This window comes from Lagenorhynchus albirostris, chromosome 9 (genome assembly GCF_949774975.1).
Source record: "Lagenorhynchus albirostris chromosome 9, mLagAlb1.1, whole genome shotgun sequence".
Taxonomy (NCBI): Eukaryota; Metazoa; Chordata; class Mammalia; order Artiodactyla; family Delphinidae; genus Lagenorhynchus; species Lagenorhynchus albirostris.
Window position 1 is genome coordinate 99,520,732 of NC_083103.1, and position 15,512 is coordinate 99,536,243.

Genomic DNA, 15,512 nt, shown 5'->3' on the forward strand with positions numbered 1-15,512 from the left:
GAAGATTTTTGTGCGACTTTAGCTCAACAATAACACGCCTCAGCTAAACACACACACGCCAGTCTCAGAGTCCTTTCCAGCCGCCCTCCTCCTCCCCAGGTTCTCCCCTTCCCCTCCCCTTCCTTTCCCCCTCCCCATTCCCTCCCCTTCTCTTTCCCCTCCCCTTCCCTCCCCTTCTCTTTCCCCTCCCCTCCCATTCCCTTTCCCTCCCCTTCCCCTCCCCTTCTCTTTCCCCCCTTTCCCCTCTCCTCCCCCTCCCTTTCCTCCCCTTCCCTTTCCTCCCCTTCCCTTTCCCCTCCCCTCCCCTTCCTCCTCCCCTTCCCCTCCCCTCCCATTCCCCTTCCCCTCCCCTCCCCTTCCCCTTCCCCTCCCCTCCCCTTCCCCTTCCCCTCCCCTCCCCTTCCCCTTCCCCTCCCCTCCCCTTCCCCTTCCCCTCCCCTCCCATTTCCCCTTCCCCTCCCCTCCCATTCCCTTTCCCTCCCCTTCCCTCCCCTTTCCCCTCCCCCTTTCCCCTCCTCTTCTCTTTCTCCTCCCCTTCCCGCCCCTCCCCTTCCCGCCCCTCCCCTTCCCGCCCCTTCCCCTTCCCCTTCCCCTCCCCTTCCCCTTCCCCTCCCCTCCCCTTCCCCCTTCCCCTCCCCTCCCCTTCCCCTTCCCCTCCCCTTCCCCTTCCCCTCCCCTCCCCTTCCCTTTCCCCTTCTCCTCCCCTCTTCCGGAGCCGAGGATCGGCCGAACCGAGACGACCCAACTCCCAGCCCCGGAAGTTACGCGCGGCCGGCGCCGTGATGTAAGTTCCGGTCACGGCTAACTTCCGAGGCAGACGCGGAAGTGCAGGGAGGCACCGGGAGCCGGGCTTGGTTGCAGGATTTGCGGCCGAGCCCTGCGCCTCGTGAATGTTCTAGAGAGGTCGATTCCTAGCGGCCGGCTTCCACCAGCCCAGACCAGACGTAGCCGGCGCTAGGGGCCACTCCTTGGCCTAGGAGCTGATGCCGGCCGCTTCTTGGAGCCCCCGTAGCGGGGCCGGACCATGAGCCTGCTGGGCGGCCTGGCCTCCTCGCCGCGGGCCCCGCTGCAGTCCAGCAAGGCCAGGATGAAAAAGCTCCCGAAGAAGAGCCAGAACGAGAAGTACCGGCTCAAGTACCTGCGGCTGCGCAAAGCGGCCAAAGCCACGGTGTTTGTGAGTGTGACCGGCGCTCAGCCCTTCTCAGCCTCGAGCCTCTCCTAACTTGCGAAATCTTTCCCCGAGCTGTTCCCCTTCCCAGAGTGACAGTATTAATATAGTGTTAGGTTTTACATTGTACATTACTTCTTGTTAGCCTCATGCCTTGGACAAATTACGTAATTCCTGTAATCGTGTTTCCTCATCTGCAAATGAGAGCTAATAACTGCCTTGCAGACTTAATGAAGATTAAATGAGGAAAGTAAAGCGCTCGGTACCTAGAAGCTGTGCTAATAAGTTTTAGTCATTATCGTTATTACCGCCGAACTCCTGGAAATGCCTTTGAGCCTCCAGAGAAACCTGAGAATGAGGCGCTATTTTTAAAGTAGCAGCACTTAAGCCCCGAGAGATGATTTGCTCGAGGGCACTATGTCAGCGCCCTGGCTCCAACTCAAACACCTGATTCTAGTTTCTTTAGTACTTCCATTACGCAGCCTGTTTCCCAAGCACCCCGCTTACCCATAACTGACCCCTTCCACGAACAGGCACATGAAGCTTTCAGTAATCCCCCCGTCTAACCTCTTTTGAGTCTTCCCGATCCTTTATTGTAGAGACACTGGATTTACTGAATGAATGAAATGGTTTTCCAGCCACAACCAAGTGTTATAATATTCTGGCTTGCTCAAGCTCACCTCAATGCTTGGAAATAGCAGGTGTCTCAAATATCTCCCCACATCTGAATCATCACTACCTTACCTCTTCTTCTACCAAAAGCTAGAACATCCCTCAGCTTTTTTGGAAGCATAAGGAAAGATTTGGAAATCAGAGCATTCATTCCGAAAACATTTATTTGGCACTTGCCATGTACACTGGAGAGAAGTAAGAAAAGCAGAACTAAGAGGATTTAGTATCTAATTATGTTACCTTTCTTTTATTCCCTAAATGTCAAAGGTACCTAAAGCTTGGCACCTATGTTGTTAGGATACTGGTTCCACCAAGTCTATGCAGAAGGTTTTGTGAAGAAAAAGGATATTGTTTTGATCATTCAAAGTTTGAGGTCCCAACTATGGAGCATCCAGATTGGAGCAGTCCCCTCAGGACTCATGCTTGGGAACTAGATTGAATCGTCAGTAAAGAAAGCTGATGCTTGAATACACATAAATAGGTTATGAAATTTAAGAATTTTATAGACTAGACTAGATTTTGTTCCATCTATATTTTCTCTTTAAGGTTCATACTACATGGGATGCTTTGGGTTAGGTTCGCTTTGTAAGCTCCCCAAGAGTCAAGGCACTTGGGAATGGACCTTCCGCATATTTACAAGGGTTGAGTTTAAGCATCTATGATTTGAGCAGTATACCCTTTACTTTGCTGAAGGCTACCCTAATTAAGGTGACCATATGTCTTGGTTTGCCTAGGACAGCCCTACTACTTTGCCGTATTGTTCTGGCAAAATCATTAATAGCTCCCCCTTTTCACGCAAAGGTGCACCAGTTTCTATAAATTATCTAATTACTCTGCCCACATTAGAACTTGACCCTACCTTTACTTATAGGTTTGTCTACAGTTTCTCTGCAAGGTAGACTAGCACTTCCTTCTCACCCAGCAACACAGACTTCTTTGGTTTGGAATATAGCTCCTCTTCTTAGCATAATACTTTGATCTTTTATTCATTTTGTGTGACTATATTCAAAATTTTCTTCAAGGAAAATGCTGCTATTTGTGATGAAATTGCTCGTCTTGAGGAAAAATTTCTTAAAGCTAAAGAAGAAAGACGGTGAGCTGGTTCATTTTGTGTTCAGAATTACATTTTTTGGTGATTGATATGGTGTTTCTGCTCCTATGAATTTTCCTCCATCGGGATTTTTGTGCTTTGCACAGCCCACTGGCCACTAATCTGGTACAAAGTCACAACCTATGGTATTGGTTCCTGTTTACCCAGGTCGTGTTGGACCATGATGATGAAACAGCTCTATTCATCTCTCTTGCCACATCTTATAAGTAATTTTATTATAACTGTAGTTATAAAAGCCAAGGAATAAAAGAAACTGCATTTCATTCTACATATATTTATTCCATATGTAGTACTCCGTGAGTACATGTACATGTACAGTTCATGGTATGTGCCCTTCAGAAGCCTAACACCTTCCAACATCCAGTTAGAAGAGCTCTCCAGATGCAAAAGAGATACGCTATAATCCTTTATCCTTAGCTTGTTGAAGTAGTATTCTCTGGAGCTTCATTTTTCCCGGGGTCCAATAAGAACCTTATTTTTGTGAATGCAATAATCTTTGTATATAGTTCTGGCTTTTCCCAGTACTTGAATAAAATATGGAATTGTGATAAAACAGAAGCTCATACTTCTGCTCCCTTTCCTTCCCGACCTCAGGTACTTGCTAAAGAAGCTCCTTCAGCTCCAGGCTCTAACTGAAGGGGAAGCACAGGTTGCAGCTCCTTCCCACAGCTCCAGTTTGCCCCTGACTTACGGTGTGGCCAGCTCTGTGGGAACTATCCAGGGAGCTGGGCCGCTTTCTGGGCCTAGCACTGGAGCTGAGGAACCATTTGGAAAGAAATCCAAGAAGGAGAAAAAAGAAAAAGGCAAAGAGAACAACAAACTGGAAGGTACCTTGGGGAGAGGATATCAGTTGCCCCAGTGGCTCAACGACTAATGACGAAGACCTGGTACTAACTGGTAGACACTCGGCCACAGAGATGACTTAAACTCTCACCTGGTCCTTAAGCAGCCCTGGTAGCCCTTGAAAACCAAGTGTCTTAAAGCCACTTCAGGTGGAGGAATTGCAGTTAGACCTGGTTAAACGTGATGGGAGCAGGCCAAGGCCTCCCCCTTCTCCTACACACCCGACTCTCTGGGTGCCTTCAGTTCATTCTTTCCTAGAGGCAGGGAAATGGGCTTGGTGGCCTTTTGAGCACACAGATGACTTGGGAAATTGCTGACCTTATAAATGAAGTCAGAGGCCTTAAAAAGTATAAGGCTTTTAGATACTAAGCACTGATACCAAAATTGGTTACTGCCAGGTGGGTGGGTTAGAAGAATACTCAGGGCTTTGGGGAAAAGTCCCATGTGCCCATTCAGGGAGTGTGTAGAACCAGGATTGGCTTATTGCTCTTAGCATCGTGCAGAGTTTTCCCTTCCCCTCAACACTGGGAAGGGCCTAAAGTGGGTGACCCTAGATTTGCGTTTCAGTTCTGAAGAAAACATCCAAGAAAAAGAAAATGGAGACAGGTGCTCGCAAGCTGGTTCAGCCCATTGCCCTGGATCCCTCAGGACGGCCTGTGTTCCCCATCGGACTGGGGGGTCTAACAGTATATAGCCTGGGGGAGGTGAGTGAGACCAGCGATAAAGAGAGAGGAGAATCAGAAATACGGGAGTGGGGTTGAGCCTTCCCTCCCTGTTCCCGTTAGCAGCAGCCCCTTGCTGATCCAGACCAACCCCAGAAAATCTCCAGTCCCTAGGAAACCAGGTCAGTTTTGTCTGCTACACATCCTATGCTCTTTCTCTCTCTGATTTGAGTCACTCTTTGCAGCCCCAAGGTGGTTCTAAAGGCTACCACAGTACCCTGGACTTCTACATTCTCTGGTGACCTCAGTGGCGGGTTGGGGGAATCTTTTTTTATAGATCATCACCGACCGACCTGGCTTCCATGACGAGGGCGCCATCTACCCTGTGGGCTACTGCAGCACTCGGGTGTACGCCAGCATGAAGAGCCCAGACCAGCAGTGTCTGTACACCTGTCAGATCAAGGACGGTGGCACACAGCCTCAGGTACCCACTCTAAGAATAACTGCTGGTTTTCTTCTTTTTTTTTTTTTTGAGAACCTTCTCTGTGACACGCACTTAATATATATTATCTATTCAGACACTTTACAAGGTAGATAGTGTGTAAGATGCAGAAAGTGATTGGCCCTGAGTCACACCTCTGCTAATAAGTGATTTGAGCTGGGATGTGAATCTGCATTTGTGTGATTGTCCTACTGACACCCATTCCCTTGAACCGTGCTGGTGCTAATGTCAATATGGTGACCACATGAGGCCTGATCAAGCTGCTTGTTTGTAAAGTGCAGGCCTACATTCAGGGAAGATTAGTTTGACACCCTGCCAACTCAGGTGGGACCAAGATGGAGGTAGCAGAGAAACTGCATATTAGTTTCTGACTGCACGTACTCTTGAGGACCTGGGAGACCTGAATCCTAGTCGTATTAAGTATCTTTGTTCATCCTTCTCAGTGCTGTGGTTCAAGACAATTCACTTTCCCAGTCTCCTCTGATCATTGGGGGAAAATAGACCATTTTCAGAGTTTCAGGCTTCACTGTCTGATGATGTTACAGATCACTAGAAAATGGGGTGGAAGGAGATAGAAGCAAGGGAAGGAACCTTTGAGCAGAAGCTGAGGGCCTGCCTGACACATGTGGACAGTATTGCGTCACTCCTATCCTGGTTAGAACGCTGTCGGATGCAGCTGAGAGTTCGGATGACCTTGGCCATGCAGCATTTCTCTTTAGAAAGTGCTCTAACAGACAGTCTCGATATTGTAGCAATAATTATAACAAATCTATATGTTCAAGGAAGATCTAATCAAAATCCTAATAGAATGTAAATGGTAATTGACAAGCTGGTCCTTAATTTCCTCTGAAAGACAAATTGCTAAAATATTAAAAAAAAAAAGTCTTTGGGGTTTTTTTTGTTTCCTTTATTAAGCCACTAACCCATCCAGACATTATTTTCAGGTACATTGTGAGCTTTAATTTTTTTCCCCTAACATCAAGTGACACATTTAGTATATACTGAATACATATAATACTTGAGTATGTTTCCAGACGATTCTGTTTCATCTATTTGTCTATAAATGCCAGTATGACTTTTAATTGCTTTAGCTTTATAAAATGTTTTATACTATAAATATGTTTAAAAAATATTGAACAATATATTTATAATCCTAGGGTGAGGTGAAAAGGTTTTCCTTAGCAAGATGTGAAAAGTAGAAGCCATAATGGAAAGCAGTAACAGATTTGACTATTAAAAATTTAAACACTTCTGAATGACCAAAACCACCATAATCAAAGTTAAAAGTGACAAACAAGAAGAAAATATGTCACAGTGGATTAATATCCAGATAAAGTGCTCTTGTGATCTAAGATAAAAAAGCAGTCAGATAAAACAGGCATTTCACAGAAACAGTGCAGATGGTCGATGAGAGCAGACCTTACTAGTAGTTAGGGAGACGCAAATAAAACAGAAAAATCTTATTTTTTCTCATAGGCAAATATAAGATAGATAATAGCAGATGTTGGCCAGCATGTAGGAAAATAAGTACAAATGGCATTAGTAGGAGGGAAAATTTGTAAAGTTCCTTTTTTTGGAAGGCAGCTGGGCAGTATCAACAATTTTAATGTGTGACTCCTTTGATCCAGAATACTTCTAGATATTCTAGTATGTCTTAGAGAAATGTGCAAATGTGAACAAAAGAATTACGTACAACAATGTAATTGTGGCATTGTTTGCAATAGCAAGAAGTTAAAAGTAGCCTAAATACCCACCAATAGGAAAATGGTTAAAAATTAAGATATATCCACCTTGTGTAATATTATACGGCAGTTAAAAGAATGAAGTAGGGAAAGACCCCAAACCAAAAGACTACATTTTGGCCTTTTAATTGCTCTTTGCTCAAATAGAATATATAGTTTACACACAATATAAAAAATTGGAATTGGCATGATCAATACCAAGTAGAAGAGCAATCCTGAAATATTTAAAGATAATTGTTTACGGTTTTTTCATGAATTAGCTGAGAAATCAGTATAAACCATCACAATGTTAAACTTGCAACATGTCACTGAAGTAACAAAACCATTGACTAAAACTACTCTCAAGATAATTTACTACTGACAAAATTGAAAGAGCTCTAAAATTGACACAGGAAAATTGAATCAAATGAAATAACCACAGAAGAAAACTAACAGCAGTAGAAACTGTACTCAGTAAGGTTCACTTTTGGAGTCTAAAAAAATGATCAATAATGCACATCACTGGGGGGAAAAAGAAAAAATATATATATATATATATATATATATACAGAAAATAAATTAATTCTGTGTGGAATAATTTTATTAAACACTGAAAAACTGGAAACTGCTTAACTGAACTTTATAGAAAACTGGTTAAGGAATTTAAATGACTAAAGAGAAGCTGTTACAGAAATTTTTTTTTTTTTTTGCAAAAAGTCGTGAACTTTATAGAAAACTGGTCAAGGAATTAAGTTGGGTAGATAGCACTTGTTACAATAATGCTTTCTTGGCAGAAATTCCTCAGTATCAGTATAATTTTGATTTAACAGTTTCTTTTTATAAAAAGGATATTTTACAACTCAAAAAGTAAAGTGAAATGGCGATTTGCAGTCAAAACGGCCTATACTCTTCCTAGGCGTTATAAAGTAAATCTAAGATTATGTGGAGAATGATTTCATTTGTTTTTAAAATACCATTTGTATTTATACTTACAAATGTAAGTAAGTGGATAAGAAAGCATCTGGAAAGGTATATAAGAAATAAGTGTTGGCCTCTGGAGAGGAGTCAAGCAAAGAGTATAAAATTAAACAGAAGACTTGCTCTGTTTTCTTGGCTTGGAATTTCTAACAGCCCTCTAGGAAGGGTACCCACCTCCTACCTGGTATACTCAGCTTCAGGTTCCAGAGTGAAGAAAGAGTAATAGCAGTAGTGTGACTCTCTCTACCCCCTTCTCCTTGAAGACTGACCTCATTGCTCCCTTGTATTTCTCAGTTTGAAATTGTTCCTGAAGATGACCCCCAGAATGCCATTGCCAGCTCTTCTGCAGACGCCTGTCATGCAGAACTGCTCGAGACCATAAGTGCTGCTATGTAAGTTGACCAACAGCTTGGAGACAGGCTAAAAAGATCACTTTGGGTACACTGAGGCCTTCTCTCTTGCTTTTAATGAGTAGAGATCCCTTATTTTATAGAAAGCTATCCTGTGTCCTTTGAATGTCTTAGCAGCTACCGTCTCCAGAGTATCCAAGTGAGGAAAGCTTATTCCATGTGTTCATACCCACATTCTCACCTCCCTCTCAGCTCTCAAGCTAAAATTCTCCCTCTCCTGTTTAGGGGGAAACTAATGCCCAACGTGCATCCATCTGGAGCTGACTTTTTTGGGTTTTCTCATCCAGCCATCCACAACCTGATCCAGAGTTGTCCAGGAGCTCGAAAATGCGTCAAGTAAGTGGGGTCAAATCCATTCCCTTGAAAGAAGCCCCAGGGACCAGGTGGGCCAGGGACCTAAACTGGCGGTCACTGCTCTGCTCATTCATCTATTTAATGAGCTGCTTCTGTGCACAAGGCACAGTATTGGTCCTCTGCGGCCCCTGGACGGCGAGCAGGAGCCAGTACCCCACTGTACTGAAGTTCTTATCGTCTGTGTGCACCATGACAGCAAACGGATTGGGAAGTCCTGCAGAGTAAGTGTCACTAAAGAAGCCTGTCTGTGTCCTTTTCATTTTTGGTTAGTTAATATGTTTTTCAGATATATATGGCAGAGACCTAAAGAAAAAAAATACCTGGTCCCTTTGAAGGGAAGAATGGGTTGTATGGCCAACAGACAACTCAGTAATGATCCCTTTGGTCCTGCAGTTACCAGTGGGTGAAGTTCGACGTGTGTAAACCTGGAGACAGTCTGCCGCCCCAAGGACAGCTAGAGAATGATGCAGCTACAAGCTTTGAAGCCTTTCAGAGACAGACCTTCCATAAAGATCACAATGATCCCATTCTACAAGGTATCTTTTATTTTTTCCCTTCTGCTTCGAAAATTGACCATTTTTAGGCAACCCTCCCCTCTTCATCCATCGCTGAGTATCCCATATCTGGGCAGTGAGTGATAGAAGCTTTCCCTGCTCTGGCCATGGGCAGCCCTCGCAGAAGTCACAAGGCGTGGCTGAGATCATGGTGAGGCAGGGCTCACCGAGAAACTAGGGCATCTCATTTTCTAACCTAAATAAGACCTAAGCAGAATACAAGGGAAAGTTTACTGTGGGACTGAAATTTCAGATGTAGTGAAGGGGATCAGGTCATGGCCTTGGTCCTGCCTATGTTCCGTGGATTCCCTTCCACAAATGAGTGGAGTGATCAGGGGATCCGGCATAGGAGTCATATAGGGAGAGCTCTGGACTAGAAATAAGAAGATAGTATTAACTTCTCTGTCTCTGCCTACTATGCTGTGTAACCCTAGGCAAGTCACTTGATCTATTTCAGCCAGTTTTGTTCTTCTTTTTTAATATTTTATTGAAGTATAGCTGATTAACAATGTTGTGTTAATTTCTGCTGTACAGCAGCGATTCAGTTATACACATATATATTTTTTCATATTCTTTTCCATTATGTTTTATCACAGGATATTGAATATAGTTCCGTGCTATACAGTAGGACCTTGTTGTTCATCCATCTTGTATATACTAGTTTGCATCTGCTAGTCCCAAACTCCCAATCCTTCCCTCCCCCTTGGCAACCACAGGTCTTTTCTCTATGTCCGTGAGTCTTTGTTTCATAGATATGTTCATTTGTGTCATATTTTATATTCCACATATAAGTGATATCACATGGTATTTGTCTCTTTCTTACTTCACTTAGTGTGATAATCTCTGTCCATCCATGTTGCTGCAAATGGCATTATTTCATTCTTTTTTATGGCTAATATTCCTCTGTGTGTGTATATGTGTATATGCCACATCTTCTTTATTAATTCGTCTGTCCATGGCTTGGCTTTTGCAAATAGTGCTGCTGTGAACATAGGGGTGCATGTATCTTTTCGGGTTATAGTTCTGTCTGGGTAAATGCCCAGGAGTGGGATTGCTGGGTCACATGATAATTCTATTTTTAGTTTTTTAAGGAATCTCCATACTGTTCTCTATAGTGGCTATATCAATTTACATTCCCCCAACAGTGCAAGAGGGTTCCCTTTTTTCCATATCCTCTCCATTATTTATTGTTTGTATATTTTTTGATGATCCATTCTGACTGGTGTGAAGTGATACCTCATTGTAGTTTCGATTTGAATTTCTCTAATGATTAGTGATGTTGAGAATCTTTTCATGTGCCTCTTGGCCATCTGTATGTCTTCTTTGGAGAAATGTCTATTTAGGTCTTTGGCCCATTTTTTGATTGGGTTGTTTTTTTTGTTTTTGAGTTGTATGAGCTGTTTGTATATTTTGGAACCTAAGCCCTTGTCAGTCGCATCGTCTGCAAATATTTTCTCCCAGTCCGTAGGTTGTCTTTTCATTTTGTTCATGGTTTCCTTTGCTGTGCAAAAACTTATGTTTGATTAGGTCCCATTGTTTATTTTTGCTTTCATTTCTATTGCCTGACCTAAGAAAACATTGGTATGATTTATGTCCGAGAATGTTTTGCCTATGTTCTCTTCTAGGAGTTTTATGGTGTCATGTCTTATAATAAGTCTTAAAGCCATTTTGAGTTTATTTTTGTATGTGGTGTGAGGGTGTGTTGTAACTTCACTGATTTACATATGGCTGTCCAATTTTTCCAGTACCACTTGTTGTATTTCAGCCACAGTTTTCTTCATTGTAAAAGTAAGTATCTGTCCTGTCTTACCAAACAAGGGCAGAACTGGGCTGACAGATGCAAAAGAGTTGAAAGAATTAAAAGGACACGTATGTGTCTGGTCAAGCCAGTCTCCTGAGATTCCCAGGCAGCAGTGGAACTTGAGGAATTTTTTTTTCTCCAGGATCCTTGGACCTCCCAGAGCTTCAGCCTACAGCCTTTGTGTCTTCTTATCAACGCATGTTCCTGACACATGAACCCTTGGTAGATACTCACCTACAGCACTTGAAGTCTCCGTCGCAGTGTAGCCCAACTCAGTCTTCAGATTGAACAGGAAGGGATCAATGACCACATCATTTTCATCAGGATGGATTTTTTATCTTAAACTAAAACTTAAGACTATATGGAAGAAGGCAGCGACTCAAGTGAAGAAGATAGTAAATTAACACATTTTGTCGCGGAGGTTCCCATGGTGACAGCTTTCCTGGGAAAAACTTCAGCTGCTTTATTTTTAGTAATAAATTTTTCTTGACAGTTCTGCTTATTTTCATCTTGTTGTAATCAGGATATAATCTTTTGGCTTAGCTCTGCCTGAGGTAAACTTAAGTCCTTTGTAAACCAGAGGGAGAGATGGCTGCTGACTCATGAGGAAGGTAGTAAGATTTTGACAACCTTGCACCCTTGATTCTGATCTAGGTCAGTGAATATTAAGTCGCAGCCCCTACAACCAGCTGCTGCTTTGTTTTCATGTCAGCGTCACCACAGTGAAATCCTGCTTATCCCCAAGCTGCAAGGTCCAGTCCCAGGCCCACTGTTCATCTTTTTCACATTTCACAAGGGGATCAAAAAATCCTCTCTAACCCTTCCTACATTCCCTTTGTGGCTCCTTATTGGAGAATGTGCTTTTAGCTAAACCACATGATAACACACATTTAGACAGAACGTGACTGGTTCCCATCCTCCGTAACAGACTCACCCCAACAGTTCGTTAGTCGTGTACTGATGTAATTCCGCATTCTGTATAACTGAATTTTTTGGACTCTGCTTACAGCATTAAGGTAGAGGTATACCACAACACCTTATCCCAGCCAGGACAACTCCACGGTGCCTTGTGGGATGCTTCGCTGCCCACCCAGCCCAGCCTGGAATGGGAAGGAACAAAAGGACCCCGGAAGTAGAAGAATGGGGAAGGCGGAGAGAACTGGATTGTCACTGTGCTACCGTCCATAGCTGCTAACGGGGGAGGAAACAAATGGGCCTAGCATCTTACAGGACTATATCTGGATGGCAGAGGGAGGGATCTGATGCAGCATTTAGAGCACATCACACTGGCCACTGCAAAGTATCAGAAACTAAAGTAACTAACACTAATTTTATGATTCTTATTTATAGTCTTACAAGTTTGTATAGCTTTTACAGTGCAAAAACAATAGTAAAATTTGGATAATAGCAAATCAGGGATAGAAAGGAGATTACTCAAAACTGTTAATGTTTTTCTTTTTTCTTTTTTCTCTGCATAAGGTGCCTGAAGCCATTTGCATTTACACAGAAATGGTATATGCTGCTTTTATCACATAACCAATATCTTTCCGTTCTGTTACAGCCTGAGTTAATCACAGATTCAAAGTGAGCATCATTCTAAGAAGGACATTAAAAAAAATTTATGTAAGTTAGTGCACGGTTTTCCTTTAATTAAAGTATTCATTTTGTAGCTTTCCTAGAACAGTGTTTTTCAAACTACAAATTTCAACACACTAGTTGTTCTTAAACTTAGGCAATCAAGACCCACATCTTTTAAAATTAAATTAGAAGACAATTAGAACATATTGGAATGCATCGCATGTCAAAGTTGAAACTGGTTTCAACTATAGTGTGTATATAGGCGTTTATACACCATTCACACAATACACATGGGGACACATGGAATGATGTAAAGTGTTTTTACTATGGATCATCATTTTAAGTAACTTGAAAAACACTGCCCTAGCTGGCATACTTAAAAAATCTTTTCATCTACTGGATTGTTGAAGATAGTTTGACAACATCCAATGTCAGTGAAAATGAGGGAGAAAATGGGACTGTGCCTTGGTGGAAATGTAAACTGTTGAACCCTTTGGGAGGGTTAAGCTATAGGTGTCAAAATGTTAAACATATTTATCCTTAAACCCATTATTCCATATTCAGGACCCTAAGGAATTAAGTGCGGGATGGTGTTTGCACGTAACAGTTATCACAGTATTTGTTTAAAACCCTCTATGTCCACTGATGGCAAATTGGTTAAAGAAAATATAGAGCTCCCACAAACTGAAACAAACTAAATCTGTTTTCACTTTACATAGGAAAATTATTTCTCTAGAATAAGTCAGAAACGCAGATTACAAAATAGTATACCGTGTAGTAGTATGTAAAATGTGACCTAAACAAATCAGGTGATGTTCACCAAGATATTAAGTGTCTCCAAATGATGAATTTTGTGGTGATTTTTACTTACGTATACTTTTCTTTAGCATCCAAGTCTTCTTAGTGATTATGAATTCGATTTTTTCAAATAGTAAAAAGTTATTTTCATTTGGGAAAGAAACTGAATTCCCACAGAATGTTTTAAATTATTCAACCATTAAAAATAAACTTTCATATGACTTTTCATTAAGATATCCACCACCTAAACCTAACGTTTTACACTGTGTGCCCTAGCTTACTGGGGGTGAAGGGAACCTGGGCCTGGAGCGCTTAACTGTTTCTAGCTTCTTCCAAGTTAGAACGGCTGCCACGCGACGCGCGTGAGTGCTGCAGTGAGGAGGAGTGGACAGTACATTTGCTTTTCCGCAGGAGTCTGTTACTGGGTCCGTGGTTCCTGTTAGGCCAGATGAATAAGAGGCCAAGGTTTGGGTGTTAGGAGCCAGCTGTGCACTGGGAAGTCCTTGAAGGAGCAGAGTTCCTTGCAAGCTGCATAGCTGTTTCGCTTTTTACTAAGATCCTGGCACTGACGATGCATTCCTGCTCTTCAGTTACACCAGGACCCCTTGGGGGACAGGTATGGAGAGAGTGATGCTTATGCTTTCGTTCTCATTTTTCACATTAAGGGAATGGAAACTACCCACAGATTAGTCTCACTCCTTTCTCAGGTTCAGGGGACAATTTGCAAGCCCGTTCATAACCCAGTTTTGACTAGAGAGGAATGTGTACACGTGACTAATGATTATACTTTTATTTCCAGCTTCTTAGAGATTACAGACAATTGTCAAGTGCCTTTAACTGTTCTTAATCAACCAATAAACAGCATTATGATTCTTAATAGTATACACAAAAGCCCTCTTTCACATTTGCCCCATCTAGATTATTTTTCTAAATGCTTATCCTGTAGCTTTACTTGCAGCCTCACGTTGTTCCTCCATCTGGATTGTCCTTTTCATAGTTAAACCTCTTACCTTTAAAGAGCCTGATATCTCTGTGTGCTTCTCAATGACCTCTGCGGTCACATGGCCTCCCCATGGGCTGCTCCAGCTCGCCTTTCTCTTCCCTCCTTGAGGCCGTCCCTTAGCGCCTCCCAAAATGCCTGCACGTGATTCTGGTTTCTTTCTGTTAAATATTCACATTATCATTATTTAGACTAAAGGAATAGAATTGTTTTCAGCTTGGAACAAAATAGGGCTGAAATCAGTTCTCTGAAAGATTGTTGTGTAGTGGAAGAAACATTTCAGTTCCACATGAGGAAAAACTGTTGGGAAGTTTAGAAGGGAAACTTTATACAGAAATTTGATAACCACCTCTCGTATTTTATAGAAAAAAACATAAATGCTAGCCGGCCTGCATGGCCTTAAAATATCTTCCGACCCCGAGTTTCCAGTCTGGAGGTAAGGGGACAAAAGTGTTAAAGACATTTCACTCCCAGTAATAAGGGAAGCGAATGACATTGAGATTCAAGTTGTTTGTAGTTTGGAATTATTCTAATACAGATACCTGGCCCAACTGGAGGACAAAAGACAAGCGTTACATTCGCCTACCAGCTCTGGCATCTCAGAATATGGAAACAGCCATGTGCTAGCTGGGCACTGTCAATGAGGCAGTTCTATTCATTTCCATTAAAAAGCAACAGCTGTCATTTAAACTCCTAAATGCCCAAATCTAAAGGATCCACACTTACGTCTAAGATGTGATCATACTGCAACGGAATCATTTAGCAGCCTTGCTGCGATACCCAGGAATCTGGTTTGTAATGAAAGCAGTGAAGGGAGGAGCTGGCAGGGCACTGGTGGGGTGGTACAGGGGACACTGCTTATATTCACAAGGCCATGTGGTCCACGCATAGCGAACAGCAACCAGGCTGTTGTGACAAGACTTGACATTCAGGGCCAGCGTCTGGGCGGAGAAAGTGTCCATGGGAGCTGGAAGCCACTTGCACTGATGGTCACTGCAACAGGAGATCTAACAGGAGAGTCATAAACAGGAACAGTTAGGTCAGGAGGATATGCCAAGAGGCGGGACTGCTCTTCAGACAGACTGAAAGAGGAGAAGCGGCCACTGGCAGCCACAGACACATTTCCTACAGTGACCAGAACAAACCTGAGTGCAGGCTGGGTCTGGTCAGCACAGCCACAGATCCATAGTAAAAGTTCACGTGCTAAAATAAATAGCTTAAATCAATGAGTAAAACATTAAACGACTGAGGGAGACAAGGCAGCGTAGTCATGAAACATTCAGGGAAGGCTCCCCTGAACAACCTTCCTGTGATCCTCCGGCCAAACAGCAAAGCAGGCAGGAATTTGGGTGAAGCGAGC

The 15,512-nt window shown here is 42.8% G+C and overlaps 2 protein-coding genes across 7 annotated transcripts in view; one reads left to right on the top strand and one right to left on the bottom strand.

The window, feature by feature from the left end:
• Positions 1–799: 799 nt before the first annotated feature.
• On the top strand, positions 800–13,378 carry TBRG1 (transforming growth factor beta regulator 1). 4 transcript variants are annotated; one of them, XR_009542560.1, is made up of 9 exons: positions 800–1,174; positions 2,863–2,933; positions 3,546–3,778; positions 4,362–4,498; positions 4,794–4,940; positions 7,952–8,049; positions 8,355–8,403; positions 8,815–8,957; positions 11,786–13,378. XR_009542560.1 is itself a non-coding variant. In XM_060160648.1 (9 exons), exons 1-9 carry the CDS (start codon positions 1,025–1,027, stop codon positions 11,794–11,796), a joined length of 1,101 nt encoding a protein of 366 aa, XP_060016631.1. In that variant the 5' UTR covers positions 800–1,024; the 3' UTR covers positions 11,797–13,378. The 4 variants fall into 4 exon arrangements, 2 of the variants coding, with proteins under 2 accessions (XP_060016631.1, XP_060016630.1); XR_009542559.1 differs by lacking the exon at positions 11,786–13,378 and adding an exon at positions 10,919–11,057; XM_060160648.1 differs by having other exon boundaries at positions 8,293–8,403.
• A 549-nt stretch (positions 13,379–13,927) lies between these two features.
• Positions 13,928–15,512, bottom strand: part of SIAE (sialic acid acetylesterase) — a 35,424-nt gene continuing 33,839 nt past the window's right edge. For all 3 annotated transcript variants that reach the window (XM_060160645.1, XM_060160643.1, XM_060160646.1), the window contains exon 10: positions 13,928–15,159. In XM_060160645.1, coding sequence (XP_060016628.1) covers positions 14,908–15,159 — 252 coding nt within the window. In that variant the 3' untranslated portion in view covers positions 13,928–14,907. The remainder of the gene's footprint in view (positions 15,160–15,512) is intronic.

What these genes read in the sequence shown, in the direction of transcription:
- TBRG1 (XM_060160647.1), top strand. Translation starts at nt 1,025, where the DNA reads ATGAGCCTGCTGGGCGGCCTGGCCTCCTCGCCGCGGGCCCCGCTGCAG. An exon ending in CGGCCAAAGCCACGGTGTTT is followed by an intron (nt 1,175 to 2,862) that starts GTGAGTGTGACC and finishes ATTTTCTTCAAG; the next exon opens with GAAAATGCTGCTATTTGTGA. An exon ending in ACGGTGGCACACAGCCTCAG is followed by an intron (nt 4,941 to 7,951) that starts GTACCCACTCTA and finishes TGTATTTCTCAG; the next exon opens with TTTGAAATTGTTCCTGAAGA.